The sequence below is a fragment of the Corvus hawaiiensis genome, chromosome 1 (assembly GCF_020740725.1).
Source record: "Corvus hawaiiensis isolate bCorHaw1 chromosome 1, bCorHaw1.pri.cur, whole genome shotgun sequence".
NCBI classification, from domain to species: Eukaryota; Metazoa; Chordata; class Aves; order Passeriformes; family Corvidae; genus Corvus; species Corvus hawaiiensis.
Window position 1 is genome coordinate 56,096,667 of NC_063213.1, and position 18,051 is coordinate 56,114,717.

General features: G+C 38.6%; 1 protein-coding gene across 2 annotated transcripts in view; it reads right to left on the reverse strand.

The window, feature by feature from the left end:
• LOC125326837 (probable acyl-CoA dehydrogenase 6) overlaps positions 1-18,051 on the reverse strand; it is an 81,180-nt gene that overhangs the window by 16,312 nt on the left and 46,817 nt on the right. For both annotated transcript variants that reach the window (XM_048305391.1, XM_048305398.1), the window contains exons 3-5: positions 12,424-12,553; positions 9,320-9,426; positions 3,145-3,312 (exon numbers count right to left, since the gene is read on the reverse strand). In XM_048305391.1, the coding sequence (XP_048161348.1) occupies positions 3,145-3,312; positions 9,320-9,426; positions 12,424-12,553 (405 nt within the window). The remainder of the gene's footprint in view (positions 1-3,144; positions 3,313-9,319; positions 9,427-12,423; positions 12,554-18,051) is intronic.

The window sequence follows — 18,051 nt, forward strand, 5'->3', positions numbered from 1 at the left end:
GAGGAGATAAACGTGCTAATGATTTCTATCTGTAATTCTTCCAGATTGGGTTGTGTGCTCAATTTTCCAGCATTCCCCTTTGTCATGCCATACCAGTTTCACTTGTCCTTATCATGTTTCTCACCCACAAGGAGACCAAGCTGCATCAGTCTCATGTAATGCCCCTTCCGTGGCTAGTACATGCTTTATGTTGTGGAAGACAGTGATACATAATCATCTCTTTGGCCACCACGGGGGCATCAAAATCTCCCTTTCCTTCATTTGTCTTCCTTCCCTTCCTAAGGGGTACTACAAATGTAAAACTATCAGCAGCAGTAGAAATCAAAATAAATCACATGCAATAACACACAAATCTCAATTTAACAAGGCCAAGCACCTGACTTACTAAAATCACTCTACCAGAGCCATTTGAGCTACTTGCACCAGTATCACTGAGATGGATTGGTATCTCTCTGCCTGGGCAGTTCTTCCCAAGTGTCTTTGACTTTTCATTTTCTCCCATTCCTCCAGCCTTCTGAAAATCTCTTTTATTTCCTATATTCTATCTTGAGAGAAAGGCAGTTGCTCTCTCCTGACACCATTTAGTGCCATTACAAATGGAAACAGACACATTTTAGATTTCAATTTGAGAAACATGATCTTTCTCTTTTCCTGGTTGCTCTTCTCTTTATTAACTCCCCCTTACAATCTCCCCTAGTTCTATCTGAGGACTCAGAGGACAAATAGTTACCAGATCAGGGCTGCAAGCAATTTGTCTATATACCTTACACACAGACATTATGTAATTTGTTAGATCCTCTTTCATCATATGAAAAATTCAGCTGCTTTTTTCAGACACTGTTATTGTATGAGAAGTATTCACCTAATTTGGATATGTATTATGGATCCATAGTGCTGTTATCCAAATTCTCTTTAGGAGAAATGTAGCCAGCAGTGTCTGTCAAATCTAGACCATGATTTGCTTCACCCCAGATTAGAGAGTACACATACCCAAAATTAGAAGAAGCAAATCCTACTTTGTATCTTCAATAAATTACCAATTGTTGAAGTTAATAATTCACTTTCAGACTTGTAATCTTTTTCCCTCTTTGTTTGTTCACCATGCTATATAAGTACAAAACAATTTAGATTTTTAGAAAAAATGCACCACGGATCCTTCTTTACCCAGTCATATAGGCTGGTGCCTGCAGAGGTGAGTCAGACATAACACATTTGCTCTCCATTGCAGCTGTTTTTGAGCTTTGACACACATACATCCACAGACGTTTGAGAGTGCATCATTCGGTGATGTCCTCCCGACGCTTCCTGTACAGCCTTGGTCTGCTGCCCTCCATGGAGCACAATCTTTAGCAGACAGACATCCTTAGGATGTATCAAACCAGATAGAGCTTCCTGAAAAATCTCACTTCTGATATGACTCACCCACTGAGCACAATCAACAGTCTTAATACTTCATTTCAAAAGGTCACCAATCTTGGTACTGTGACCCCTTTGGAGGTAAATATGTGTATCATCACAGAAGAATTAAAACACGTGCACTTTGAGGAGTGCAAATTTTGTTCCTAGGAAGACTTCTACACTTCTGCAGATCAGCTTAAGGTGTCTCAGGCAATTTTTCGACTCCAAATCTATTTAATGCAGGTAAAGAAGGTCTGTGTTTAGGCTACGTGATCTAACATCTCCCCTCTCCTAGAGCTATGACAATTCACGTCTTTTTGTAGGAAGCAAAGTAGCTGAAAACCTCTAAGAAAACTTCTGTATATTTGATCTGCCACCAGCCATGGGTCAGCTGCTTTGTTGTTTTAGGAAGACTGATCTCAAAGAAGTAGTACTGCATTTGCATTCTGACCCTTTCATGAAAAATCACAAGAAGGACTTCATTCATTTTTCAGCAGATGGCTGATAAGTGAATTTACCTGAAAATTCAGAGAGATTGTGGCTCTGAGTTACATGTTCACTCATCACTTCTCAATAAGGATGAAGTCCACAACTAGTGAAGCAGCTCAGGTCTGTCTTCTGTGAGCTCCCATTCAAAGACTGTCTTGCATGAGCAGAGGTTGTAGAAGCTCACAACTCACTCAGAATCTGCTTGATTCTCAAGGCAGCTCACTTGCTTGACTTACCCCATACTGAAATTCACTTAAAAGACATTCCCTTAAGAATCTCTCATCATCCTCTTTTGCAACACTGAAGACCTGGGTTTTGTTCTCAGTCTAATCCATTAAGTGAACACAGAGACATCCACTTCACTGCCACGGTGGTGTTCCTACATGTGAAATGCCAACAATGGCATATATTTCATGTGTAAAATACTCTGAATGGAATGAAAAAAACAGCCCTGACTATAAATATTTTATATAATAAATGCATTGATAGACATTATTCTAGATTTAATAAATATTAAATAGTATTAAAACAAGTGTTTCATCCCATTAAATAAACATTAATTTTTAAAATTGCACATTAAAATATACTATATATTATATAGTGCATAAATTAATATACTGCATATTTTAAAATATTAAAATGAGTGAAAACTTAAAAGATTTAGAAACTTTTGCACAGGTGTCAAAACTGCAAAGGATCCCACCAGCACAATCTTAACTGCATCCTCTCTGAATGATGTTCTTTATGCATATAGCACTCCTGCATTCTTCAAGGTCTGCAGATTACTCAGAACAGACACTGTGTGGACTGTACCACTGAAACTTGTACCCTTAGACCAGGCTGTATTTCTTCCATGTCTTCACCTGAATTGCTAGTCTTATTCAAAACCAAATCCCTACTTCCAAGAATCTTTCACTCCAGCCCACATTTAACTCTCAGACCATTTTTATAATTCAAATTGGTAGTAGTGCTCTCATGAAAAGATTCCTTTGCACAGCACAGCCATGAAACACTCTGAGAATGCATGCAATTCTCTTCAGCAAGCCCACCAGGCTTGTTTTGAGAGGTATTTCCCAAGTTTGAAATCTCTAAACTCTTTATCCTTTTACTTTTATATGGTTATGAATCATTGCCATGAAAATGTGTCTGAACAACTTCTCTAAATATATTTTCATTAAGCACCTTTCCTTCTTGTATTAGGCATACAAAAAACATCAATAAAATCAAATTAGAAGACAAAGAGTCCTGTGTTATTACCAGGTAGATTCATTGGCAGACATATGAGAGATTTATTTCGATGGGGAGGTCCTTCACTGGTGTTTGCCAGGAGGCACATCCAGTCTGCCTGGGTCCCGGATGTAATCCACATCTTCCCTCCATTTATGACATATTCATCGCCCTTTCTCACAGCCGTTGTCTTGATATCTATTTCAAAACACAGGAAATGAAGGGTTATTCTTGGGAAGGAGAGGTATGTTGGTCCAGGTATGAGTGGCAGGGTCAGTCCCTTGCTCTCAGACAGAAAACTCGTATTTGGTTCTCCCTCATAACCCCATGTCCTATAATCCTTCCAGGCATGAGGCAAACTAGTCTGGACAACTCTTGGAAGGCAAGTCAGGGAAACAGGATCACTTCTCCACTTCTCTCACCTTCCTTTAGATGGAATCTTCATCCCACTGGATAAAAGCAGAAAACTTCCTAAGTGTGGTGGTCAAAAACTTGGGACAGAAGCATTTCACTCTGAGGTGACCTACTAGAGTTTCTCTCACTGTGCACTGGTTCTGAGGAAGCCATTAATTCCAGAGTCATGACTTAAACAAACATAAACCTTGGTATCTATGAATGTATAAAGACAAACCGACATCCACTTCCTGCATGCTCTTGGTCACGGGGTGCAATACCTTCAAAGCTGGTAAACTATCAAAGGCCAAGTCTGAATGCAATGAACGTCTTTACATGAAGGAGATCTGAACACCTGCTGTTTATGCACCCTGGCAAAAAGCAATATTATTTTCCTCTGCGACTGTTCACATTACGCTGCAAGCAGCCCTAGTTGCTTTCAACAGACAGCCAGAGAGAATCACTAGTTGTTATTTACCCCCCAGCAGACTTTCCAAAGGGCTGGCTTCTTTTCCCTGCAATTGAACCTCTTTGACAAGAACCCCAGTTGACAAAGACTCTCCAACAGATATCCAGCTATAAGTAGGTGATGGTATAAGAGAACCCTGCCACACTCCCAATAGCACCTGTAAATCTAACAAGACTATGAAGTCTGTAAGAGGCCACCCACTGAGAGGGACCGTAGACTGGGAGGGTAGGAGTCAGACACCAGGTGGAGTGGGCAGGCACATGTAAGACATCTGGTTACACTTTCATACACAACCACCTCAATCTGCACGTGCACATTCTTCCCTAGGGCCCTAAACATAAGCCAAAAGCAAACCCAAGTATCTGACCTTCATTTAGGAGATAAACTGGGACTGAGGTCAGCATGGCTGAAAACTAGTCTTGTTAATGAAGGAACAGGGGAAAAATGATGGGAGAAAATTGTATAAGGTATAAAACGGGAGTATGGGATATAGCTATGGCTAAAGGAATGTACTAGCTGGTAATGATCAAGAGCAAGGGAAGGAGATAGTAATCATGTCGATAAAACCAGCAGACACAGAGGAATTCACCCAGTGAAAGGGCTGTGGCAAATCTGTCCAAGGGACTCGATATGAAATCTGTGTAAGAATGAAGGCCAAGAAATTGAAGGAATCTGAAGTACTGGCACTCATAATACATGGACACAGACACTGGACACTCATATACATGGAGACTAAATAATAAATGAAGGACACACAAGAGCTGGAATAAGAAATATGACTGCTAAAATGGTGTGACAAGGATGGGAGCATACACAGTGATTTACATCACTCATCCCTTTGTTATGAAACAGCTACTGACGAGATTAGATAGAAGTCTCATAGAAGGTCTGCAAAGGAACAATGAGCACTGTGATGTTACCACAAATGTAAATAGTTCTTGCAAGCATGGCGTCACAGGGGCCTAACCACCCAAATACAGATTAAAGAACAAATGCCTTACTAATGAGAATGTTTAAGTACTCCCAGATTCAATGGTTCGAAGTTTGCTTCAAACACTTGAGAAGCAACTATTTAAAATGATCTTATGAAGAGTTGATTATCTTTAATTAAAAGAAAGATGATCAAATCAATATGTAAGTTTTATGTTTAAAATACAGCAGGCTTTGAAAATGTACTTAAGAATTTACTAAGGTCAAGTGGACTCAGGAATATGGCTATACAGAAAATTTGGAATATTTGACTGATTATTTTCCCTGATAGAGCATAGCTCTGGGAAAAGGCTACTTCAGTGGATGCTCCATGACTAATTTTTGCAGGCCCACACCACTGACCCTGTATTTTTTATGTCTCAACATAGCATGCTCTGAGGAGCCCTTCTGGGGAAGAGCACAAGGCATCACCAGAGGCGTATGATACAGCTGGTGCCATATAAGCAATCAGGGTTGGTCACATCACCATTCAAATCATGTGTACTCGAGCCTCAACTTTCTTCTCCACTGCACTCTTGAGTCCAGTCATGCATCTAAATAGATTTGACTAAAGGTAAGGTTGGCTTCAACTTTTAAGGTCAATATTACAGTCAAAGATAGGCAACACATATCATTCAAGTAAAATATGAAGAACATGTATCTGAAATTTACATCATCAGAACAGGAAAAGAAGCCCCAAAACTTTAAAGAAATACCTTCAAGTCTAACTGAATGAATAATCACTTCAAAAACCAGGAGATGACTTGCAGGAAATGAACAAGATTAATCATGAAAGCAAGCTACAGTTTGGAGGTCAGAAGATAAGTACTGCAACAGGTTGAACTAAGTTAAATCTTGCAGATGAAACCCAACAAAATCAAAGAAGGTTAGGGTGGCAAATAAAAATGTTTCATCCACAGAAATGAAAAGAGGATGGGAAAAAAATAAGGCATATAGAGGACACTTCAAAAAAAGAAACTTTTTACAGGAGATTACAGAGGGATTACAATATAGTTGACAAAGCAAAATGCCTACAAGAAGGACTGTATAGAAACTGAAATTAGTGAAAACAGAGGTTGCTGGTTTTGGCAATCTCCACAGCCTCAAAATACATTTGGAAAGAAAAGAGAATTCAATTTACCCATGGTATCTTATTGAAACCCAACCTGATTTGTTTATTATGAAATTGGATTTTCTGAAGAAAAAATCCTATTGGACCCAAGCAAGTGAAATTGACACTACTAGGTAACTATGAGTTAAAATTTGAAAAGATAATTAGGACAAAAGTGGAAATGTGCATAGGAAACTTGGCAAAGGGGAAATTGCATCAGGTTGCATTAAAAGAGGAAGTTCTGATGTGCAGGGAGAGGTACTAGTTAAGCCCCTCCTTGGATATCAGCCTCTGGACAAAACCTACTGAATATTTGCATTAATGATCTTTTAAAGGGTAGGAATACACTAATTAAATTTATTTGTGACACAAACTTGGGAGACATCACCAACACAGACAACTGAAGTGTGGCCCAATGAGAAAGGAATGATCTTGAGTTTTCAAATTCAACATGGCAAGTACAAGTACTCAGACACAAAGTAGTAAAAGTGATTGCTAAATCCTGCAATGTTTCCATAGCAAACTGGTAATGAAGATGATCCACAGTTAATCACAGGATTCGCAAGTTTGCAAGCTGTTGTGTAACATCACATATTGGAGAGTAATACTTCCACTAGGGTTGTAAAAGTATTTGTGCCATTATAGACACCATGTGAAATTCTGGGGTTTTTTGCTCAAAAAAGACAACCTCAATTCAGAAAAGCAGAAAGGCTGGATTCCACTGAGACAAAACAGGGAAAGATATCTATGTTGAAGAGGTATACATGAACAGTGTTATCAGCTGTAGATGCCTGGACATAACTCGAAGACAAGAGGAAGTGTTTTCCATGATGTGTTCTTAAATATCCCCACAAACTGTCAGCAAAACATTCTATAAATTGTGGAATTGGAGTGAGATAGAATGAGACAATATAATTCAAACTGACACAAATGTTTATGCTTTGTAGTACCAGAATCCTGAAATTAAAGAACTTTCTGTACCAACTGTACTGTTCTCTTTTTCTTTTCAAGCCAACTCTGCGCTAGTTTTGGTGCACTCGGACACTACTATGGACAATATAGAACAACTGCACTTGAAAGCAGACAGGTGCTCCTTCAAACTGACATGAATTTTCTGTTAGACTAATAGACACAGTCCTTTTCGTTCTGTTGAATTCTGAATAAATTGGTTTGAGGCACATTTCAGTTCTCATGTAAACACTTTTTTTGTCTTCCCAGCTCATATCACCTTAATTAATTTTGGAACTGCAGGAAAAAATGTTAGAGCTACCTCAGTCTCTGTCATTCTTCAGTTTAAAATATACTGGCTCACATGGCAGAAGCATGTCCCCAACCCTCACATGTGAAGAGTTGCTATGTCCCTTCACTTCTCTTAGGGGAACAAACATCCCCAATAGCATGAGAAACAAAAGGAAGCACCAAGTGCAGTTTCACACAGCTCAGTCTACTTTACAGCTGGGCCACCTGGAGATGGTGCAAAATGGTGCAACTCAGAACACAAGCTATTGTTGCCCACACCTAAGTTGTCCATTTAATTACCTTTTAGAAGCACTGTAAGCTGGATTTGGCATCTATATCAGGGATCAAATTTTCCAGAACAGGGGGAAAATGTATTGTCATTTCATCCTACAGTGTCTCCAAGCTGCAGCATAGGTTCATTAGATACTCCTCTTTGATTCCAAATTTGTTTTTAACTGCATTAATCTAAGTACATCATACTGCTTTAACTAGATTATAAACAACATGCTGCTGAAGCATTATTTATGTTACTTATTATCTGGAACACTGCATCAAAAAATTCATATTTGGAAATTTCTGATAATCATCTAATTAAACTAGAGAGGCATTTATTAAAATAAATGATGTATTTCTTACATTAGCAAAATTCAAATTTATAATTACTCTAACAAGTAAATTACTAAGTACTATTATAAGATTAATTATTTACATCTTAATATTTGAATTATGACAAGTAATAATGTTAATTTAAATAATATTGAAATTTAATATTTAAATATTTATTATTTCTAATTATTAAGTATTATTAATAGTTGGTCTTTAATAAACAAGTCTACTACAATAATGGAATTTTTCTTATGAACAAATTCAATTAACCCAGAAAGGAAAACAGCAATGGATCATGCAGGAAGATTTAGTCCCATGATTTCATTATCCACATTAACGTTCTTGAAATCTACCTACTGCACCCTTGCAGCTGGATGTTTATCTATTTGCCTTGAAAAAACCAACAGGAGTTTGGTCACAGAGATGGATATAGGACTCCTACGATAAAAAATATCTCATACTTGGCAAGTTTGTCTGCAGGAAAATGTCTCAGTAATTTGTAAGAACACAATGTGTTCAACTTAGCCATGCTCTGTCCAACTAAACCTCTAAAAGTGGTCACTTAGCATTCTCTTTTCCATGGAGCCCATGATTCAGCATCAGAGGAGACATCTTTTCTTTTTCCACAGTATCTGTTTTGGTTTAATTGTTCAAATTTTCTACTGCCTCAGGCACTTTAGAGTAATAGTTTCATTTGTTCAGGTTTTTAAACATATTCTTGCATTAAACCAAGAAAAACAGTTGCATGCGAAGTAACTAAATTACAAAGGTAACAGATTTGACATCACAAATTCTTCATTACCTCTAAATAAAGCAATCAGCAGTTGAGATATATTTTTGCTTCACCAGAATGACAGAAGGGGCTGAGGTGTGGTAAGGATGAGCAAGAGGAAATCATTGTGAAAGTGATGCCATCATTTTCAGAACAGAGTGGCTCTGTAGTTTGCCCCCATTCAGAGGAGAGGTTGTGTTAAGGCAGTACAAGTTCCAGTACAGCTGAACAGGTTATGTTCCCCGTCACGTACATCTAGAGTTGCATGACTGACGCTGGCTGTGCAACTAATGAGGTGCTGGAGCGCTCCTGCCAGCGGTGAGCCTGGACAGAGCAGGGAGGCAGCAGCAGGACAACAGTAGAAGAAAACTGGGGCCAGTATAAAAGAAAAAAATCTCTTGTGCTCAGCCTATACAAGGTTACTCCATTGATTCACCTGACAAATATGTTAAAATTGATTGCTTTTGGATGCATGAGAAACATGTGTTATGTTCCTGGAATGTTACTTTTTGCCCTCACCACACCAGACTTTCCTTCCTTTTGTTTATTACAAAGGATGGGGGCAAAGTGAAGTGTCAGGAAAAACAGATTCTTTCCATTAAAACATCAAGCTGTCTAAAACTGGCAGTTTGCTAGGTTAACTTACTTGCAACATCTGACCCAGCTCCAGCTTCACTGATTCCCAAGCAAGCCACAAAATCACCAGCTATAGTTGGTATGAGGAACTGTTTTTTCAACTCATGGGAACCAAACCTGCAACAAAATAATGAAAAATATAGGCTATTAAAAGCTTATGAAGGTCAGTTTTATTTAGGTGTTAGTTACAAATCTTGTTCTACCCACACAGTGATCAGTTTTCCTATGACCAGGTTAAAGCTGTCCCAGAGCCAAAAGATAGAATAGATACCTTCCAAAGCTGTGATTCAGTCTTGACCAGAAGTGCAGCCACAATCATTTCATACAAGTTTTAAAAGGTATTCAGGCATCGTATTCCCACAGAAATGTGTGGCCTAGATGCCCAAAATCTATCTTTATGATTGTTGCTTTAAAAGTTCCAGATCTAAATAAACATAACCCCTGAGGATTCCCCTTTATGCTCCTGAAGTCAGCCAAGATGGAGGACCTGCTCTCTGTTTATCTTCTGACTTCTGCACCAGCTCTTTGCCAGGTTTTAGTGATGACTGAAAAGTTATGACATGTCATGGCCACCATCTGCAAATATATGTATTTAAATTATTTATATCTTAATATATTTAAATCACATAGTAAAATCCATTAATGCTTCTTCTCAGCTGCTCTTTTATCTCTACAAAAATAAAAAGGGAAACAGCAAGCTGTTGATGGTATTTTAACACAAAAATTTCACTTGGCTGTATTTCAGTTAAGAGGTACACACTATTTTCTCATTGTTTAGAAGCTCATATCCATTCAAAATATGGTCCATCTCATTTTATGCTTGATTTTATCCTAATTAACATTCACTGATTTCTTCTCCAGTGTGAATGGTGAGTTCAAGGTCTAGTTCTTGAACCTCTCTCGTGTGACTGAAAAATTCCTTGGGTCATGAAATGTCTTCTGTGTGCAGGAATCCATAAATTCAAGTTCCTCCTCAGCCTCCTCTTTGGTATGAGGCTTCTCAGGTCATCATCATCACTCGCCTCCTTAGGCTCACTGGGGCCTCCTTCTAAAACATAGTTCCAGTACTTCCAAAGGAGTGGGGCCATTCAAGCTAAGACTAAGCCATCCCCTCCAACCAGCCCTGGCACAAAGGACATGGGACAGCCAGAGAACAGACTGGGATCTGGCAGACACTTCCACTTGGTGCACACAAGGAGCTCAATTCCTAGTCCTGTCTCTGCTGAAAATCACAGCAGCAATCCCAAATAAATACAAGAAGCAAGTTTGAGTGCTTACTGCTCACTCTAGCATACTGGAACAAAGTTCCCATGTCTGTTAGGCAGTATACTTTTTTTTTAACTTTCCATGGGTATGATCAAGTATGGCTAGTTGCACATTCATTAGTCAAAAAAAACCCCAAACAACCCAACCAACAACATGGAAAACTAGATAATGAGAGCAGATAGTGGTGATTTTTGGCAATGCTTTCTGACGCTTGAAACTTTGCTAACCTTTAGCATTTCAACAGAGAATTTTCACAGCAAGAACTTTTCTTAGGATGATATTTTTGGTTTGATGTCTTTCTTTGTTTTGAGTTCCAGAAAACAGTTCAGTTCTTTCCAAAAATGTGGCTGTATAAGATATTATTTTGCAATCAAAAAAAAGTCACGCAACTCTATCTTCAGAAGATGTGCCTTGCAGGAGACAGCTAGCTTCTTGCTCAACTGCTAGCTTTCTGCTAGAAATATGTCATTTCTGTAAAATTCTACCCATCTTAAATGCATCCCAGAAAAACCTCAGGCTTGCACAAATGTGATACCCACTTCTTCCCAGTTTAACAGCTACAGAATTAGAAAACTCTACTTTCAAGGAGATCGTGCTCTGGCTCAAGACAGACCTGACCATGTCTGCTTTCTGGTTGGGGTCATACCCCAGAACACAGTTTCCCATGTGATTAACTGTGCAGCCTTAGCATCACTATAAAATACATTTCTATGCATTTGGGTATCCATACACACACACACAAGTCTACAGTCAATGAATCTTGTTGATCCTGTGTAACACAGAAGTCCCAAGTGTGAGATTCTGACACACCGAGTTGCATGAAAGTGGTTCATCCTTTCTTGCTCCATACTTCGTAACTAACATTGGTGGAATGTCATGAAAACAAAGACAAAAATTCCGGTGGTATACAATACCATAATTAGAAGGCAAAAGGAAAGAAAAGAAACCATGGCAAAATACAGATATAACACTTCTGTGATCCACACAGTTCTGTTTATATGTTCTGATTGTCAGCTGCAGTTTCTCTCCTTTACAGCAAATAATAAATCACATAGTAAAACTAACTTTTTTTGATATTCATTCCCAGGTATGCTGTTGACAAGGGTGGCACCTCATCTTCCAGAATTTTGGGTGTATCCACATTCCAGGGGCAAACTGCTGGATCAGTCGGTTGCCCCAGTCTAGTTTTAAAAACTGTTGCTATGACACAGAATGTCTGCGAAACTACCACATGAAGAAGTTGGTAACTGTCAGTTTTATTGAGGGAGGAAAAAACCCAACAAAACAGATTGAGCAAGTGCAGGAGCCTGAATGATAGCAAGTGACTAAAATGGGAACACTGACATAGCTGCCGAGAAAAAGAAAAATGATTAATTATCCAGAATGGGCATATTTAGGAAGCATGATATATGTGCTACAACTTTAGGATTGACACCTTGCAAAGCTGGAAAAGGAACAAGTAAATTATAAAACAGAATTAGATTGATCCTAATCACTGCAACTAAACGCATCCTTAATATTACTGCACTGGCATATCTGGCTAAGAAAAAAGACAAACACCAATAACTTGGATTCTGGAATTAAATTTTTTAATTGGTTGTGGCACCAAAATTCTGTGTTTGTAAACATATAATCTACTACTAAATAAGGCTTATGTTTTAACATATAATACTCTAGCGTTAAAAATATATTAAAAAAAAGAGTATTTTCTCCCCTAAACCAAACTGTCTGAGAGAAGCAGAGAGGAAGGAGGTTCTTTCCTCAGGCTGGACAGGAAATATACACTGTTGTTTTTCTCTACTCATGACACTTTGGGTTTTAGGCTAAACTAAACTTTCTGAAAATTACCTTGTAAGAGCAGGAGTAGCCATGCCAGCTTGCACTCCAATAGCCATAGTAATACCTCCACAGCGGATATTTCCCAGCTCTTCTGCCACTGCAATATTATAGGAGAAGTCCAAGCCCATGCCACCATATTCTGAGGAAAAAACAGATCTATAATTCTCATGTTCTAGACTGGCATAAGCAGCAAGAAAAACAACAACACAAAAAGATGCTGCTACTGCAAGCACTTGCCAACTGCAATTTAACTGCTAATTTTTAAGTATTTGACAATTACCAGCTTTCCTTTCACAAAAGCAATACCACACTATTCTTTACAGTGTCTGAATTGAGAATTACACCCACTCTAATTATCCATGTGCACATCAGGTCACCTCTGAGTATCCTAAGTAGCCTCATTACTTTTACTGTAAGCAGCAGGAAGAAGTGACATGCTGTTGAAAATTGTATCAGAAGGCAAAATTATTCTTTCCAACAGCAAGGTCACATGAACAGATCACAACACAAGGTAAGAAGTGCTTTTATTTCCCCATGATAACACCTGACACCCGCTCTCATCCAACAATGGAATCATCTTGCTCAGACACAGCAATCAAGTCGGCATGGAGTGAGACCACATGCAGGTTGTGTTTCTATGCTAAATTACTGCCATCGCTCAAAATTCACGTTAGGCACAACTACAGTACCGAACACGTGTATTTCATACCCTGGCACCTGGTCTGTGCAGTGATTAAAGCATTCTTTGTTCATAGGGGACTGACAACCTGGGATGCTGGCCTGGTGCCAGCACAGCCCATTGCTCCCCTTCTCCCCTCCATATTCCAATCTGCAAATTCAATTAAAGAAAAAATTATTCTTCACCTCACTCCCATGCCCAGTGCTGATATACCCACTACAAAGTGAAGCACAGAAAAGGGCTACATTGCTATGGTGGATGAGATAATTTCTAGCTGTATTAAATAGCTTACAGTTCAAAGGAAATACGGTGAGAAAGCAAAGGTTACTGCTTGACGTCATTAGTTGGATGAGCAGCTGTGATTAGATAACGTTACCTCCTCTTTTTTTAGCTGCCTTGAAGACCGGCTAAGAAAATTTCAAATAAATAGAAACAAACCCTCACCCCTCACACACACAATAAGGGGCAGATGACCCTCTTTTGTTTTCACTTGCTGACCTCAAACACTGAGTACACCGCTCTACTGACCTGCTCTGAAGTTTTCAAAAAACACCATTAAATAAAAGTCAAAACACCACAGTGCGTATGAACATGGGGCTTTGCATGCTATCATCTGTTTCCTAAACCCACAGGAACTATCTTTGTGCATCCTTTCCCTGCTGAAAGGAAAACGCAGTAGGAAAGACAAAGCATAAAATTTGGTTTGCAAAGAACACTTCTCCTTAGGTCATACTGAATAGTCTAGACTGTCAGAATTAAAAAATGGCTACTTTTCCAAACTTTTGCTTGAAAAGAATGTTTCTTAAAAATATACGCAATCTTAAAGTTCCTACTGTGAGCTTAAGCAGTACAATGAAACAATAACAATATGGAAATGTGTTTAACATAACAATCTAATTTTCTTGCCTTTACACAGCCCCCATCAGCAAATGAATGCTCTGAGGAGCAGTTAGGAAAGCATGTGCAGGTAAAGACAGGACTGTTTAAAGATATCTGGCATGAGAGAGATTTTGCTAATTTTGTATGGATCTATAGCAGAATTATAAAAGATAACCTCAGGTTTGGCACCTCACAAATACTTTTCATTAGATTTTATTTTTTTTTAAATCAGTCAATACTTTTATTGCCAAACTACTGTTATTACTGATTTTATCTTTAGTTTTGTCTACAAGGCAGTTATATTCCCATCTTTCACTTAAATTTCACAGATCAAAACCTTAGTTTCTAGATTTACCCGAAGTAACTTCCCAGGAGGAATGTTATGCACAAAACTGACCCAAAGAAGGGCTACTTTATCCAAGTATACAGCTTACAGACATTCTTTGTCCATACCACAGTCCATTGTATATTACCACATAACAGACTCTTATTGCTCTCATTTGAGATTAATTACTAAGCAGTACATTTTAAAAACAAAGTGCTGCAAAAGGCCAACTTTTAAAGGAATGACAATGAAAGGATTTCTGACCAAAGGACAGAATGAAGCTTTGGGAGCTGGGGGTGGAGAGGGAAGTCCTGCCAGGCAAAGAGATGATAAAATCCAAAGATTTTATGATCTGGGGATAGAAAATGCAAGAGACAACCACAGATGCAGGCAGGAAGGGCAGAAGCAAATGGAAAAACATTAATCAGACCACACCTAAGCTTTCATCAGTTCTGTTCCAGGAGCCAAGAAGCTAAATTTTCATGGAGAAATGTGAGTGATTTGATGGACAATGATAGAGAATGTCTTTTTGAGCCCTGAATACTTGATCAAGGTGGCGATTGACTTGTCAGTGCAGTCTGTGATGTTATTTCCCCAGTAATTTGGGTAACCTAGGGCATGGCGAAGCACAGTTGTGTCCCATCTCTTTGGAGAATTGGGCCTCCACACCGAGCCAGGCTGCCAGGGGTGTCACACACAGCAATAGCTGGCAGTGCTGGCTACAAGCACCAAAGCAACTTCCTTTTTCCCTCAGCTCCTGGTGGCAGCCTGGTGTTCACAGCCCCACTGCTGGAACTCCGGCCAGATATTTTGGGGCTGGTCCAAGCGCATTCTCCTGCATGATGTGGGATTCAGCTCTTAATCGGAGACAAAACCACCAGGCCATTCTTTTTTCTATCTGTTTCAGTGATGATGGTGAATGTTTTACGGACTTAATGTTTAATTTTTATTTGGAGTAGGACTTACTCTTTTTGGAATAACACTTATTTACGAAAAAGGGAATATGCTGGTGGTAGTAGGTTTGTATTCGCCAGTCTCATCAATGAAAAAAACTTCTTGGAAATACCAGTACCATGATATTATGCTAATAGGTCAATTAAACTTTAATTCAGAAGAGCAAACACCATGCCTAACAGAGGAGTGAACACTTTGGTGAAATTTTTGGTGAAAAATCCATAATGAAAGAAACCAAATAAATTCTAGATTTGAGTGCTTTACAAAACAAACAACCAACCAACCCCTCTGCCCGCCCCCAAAAAACCCCCCACATCAAGAATAACAAACTATATTTAAATATTCACATTTCTGGGGTAAATATTTCATTTTACTTTAAAATGAGATGAGGGACCTTCAGAGAATTGCTTGGCTACATTACCATTTTTAATTTGCAAGAAATTTAAAAGAACAAAACACGAACTAGATTAAACTAGGCAGAAAGTCTAATGAACTATTGCTTTTATAATTGAAAACAGGTAGAAAAAGGCAACTCAGTTATATTCAAATTATTTCTGTTTTGATGATAATAGCACAACTTTCAGCTATTAAATGGCCTAATACAATATCTTATCCATTGTCGGATTTCAGATTCTTTTACAAAGCAATTAAAACATAAGGCCCAGAGCAGAGAGCACAGGAACATACAATAAATAAAGATTCTGCACTGCAGCCCATGGGCAGGACCCAAGGTGCAGGAAGGAAAAAGTGTGAGGAGGGAAGAATAGCAGAGAGGATGTGCTATGGACTGACTACAACCTCCTCTCCCCATCCTGCCGTGCCACTTGGGGTGGGGAGTGAGGTAGATGACTCAGGAATGAAGAACTGAAGCTGAACTTGGGAATAAGGGGAAGAGGATGGTGGAACATCTTGTTTTAATTTGCCTTTGCTTCCCACTACACAAATCTACTTTAATTGGCAGGAAATTAAAATAATTTTCCCCCAGCCAAGTCTGCTTTTTACCATGACAGTAAATGGTGACCAGTGTCCCTGACTTTTCTCGACAGCCAGGCCTTGGTACTGTATTTTCTTCCCTGTTCTGTTGAAGAGGGGGAGTGAGCTAGCAGCTGGCCAAGGTGAACCCACCACACCATAGTCAGTATATTAACCTATTCCTTTAAATTGGCTCTCTGCTTTTCTACTAATCACCACCATCGCATTATTTTAACACTCCCACTCTGCAAAAGCTCCTTATTTTATATAGATCAGCAATTTTTTACATGTAATGTCTGTGACCCTGGCAGTGGAATAGGAATCCAAAAGAACACAGTGAATCTTAAAAAAACATTCTTCTTAAAAGATGCAAAAAGATGTACATTCTATTAGATTTGATAATTTAGGGTATCAGGACTTTTATATATGAATATGGGGCACACAGCACAGATGATGCCCAAAACTACAAATAAAAGAGCAAGACATGATCTCCAGTTGCAACATGTCAAAATAGAAACACTGCTGAGAAGATCAATTGGAAAAACAAAGGCAGAGAAAGTCTATGAAAAAGGACTCATAAAGGCAAATGAGAAGCTGAAGTCTTTCATATAATCATTTCACTTTTGTGAAGACCAGAGCATTTTTTGCCACTTGTTCAGGATCCCTGTTCAAATATGACTCTGTTCAATGATGAGACAGGCTTGAAGTCTCTAGTCAAAAATTTGTAAGAGTTTACAAGTGTCTCTCTGTGGAATTTGTTTCTGAATCCCTTCTAGTAGCTGTCAGTGGGAATGACAACATCTGTGGTGAAAGGTGTCTGTAAGTAAGTGAAAGCAAGGTGAAACAGGTGGTCCTCAATGTTTTAAGAATGTAAGTGAGCCTGGAAAATGGAATGGTGATAACACAATACAGCCATATCCAGAACTCCATTTTAAATGCATATATAATTTGTTTGTTTACATGGTTTCCAAAGTTTCAATAAAGTGAAAGTGAAATAAAGTAAATCTACACCTAAGAAAATCACTCAGTATTATTTCTACTATTGGCACCTAACTCAGTGCAAGAAAAAAACAAATATGTGCTCTCACTTCTAGTGACTAGAAAGACAAATAAAGCATGAATCAAGTCCCATTTTGTAGATAGGTCTGAGAGACTCCTATATTTGACACTACGAAGACAGAGCTAAATGCCAGTTTTCACCACAGCCTACAATTTTAAATCAACAGTAGTAAAATTTAAGTGTTCAAACCTTATTCACCTGTCATAAATACGGTTCAAGAATTTCAGCTCCAGAGAACTGCGAAGAGCCTTGAAGCTACATAGCTGCAAATGTCATCAGGTAGGACAGTACAGAAATCCATATCATAATTCCTTTCCTCTGCTTTATATAGAAGGAATTTAAAGAATCACCATGGGTGTACTCTTGTGTCTTCTGCAATTTCCCATAACCCATTCTGAAAAGCTGAGACTAATGAAGTTCAGAAAATACCTCCTGCCTTCTTGGTTATTTGCTTCTGGCTGGCTGTAGAGGAAAAAACCTCTCATTTAGTGTAATAGAAACACTGCAAGTGCACTTTACTCTTGTTGCGATTAAGACATATGCATTTTTTGGCTATTCCTCCCCTCCCCCAATCAATTTACAAAAAACGACAAACCAAAAAAACCAACCAAGAACAAAAACTCTTGACACAAACCAACCCTTGTACCAGATGCAAAGTTCCTTATAACAGATTACCATAGTCAGATAGACCAAACTATCATTTGAATGAAAGTTTGTCCCAAACCAGGAAAAATTACGGTGTTTCAAGATTTTGTTTGGTTGATCCTA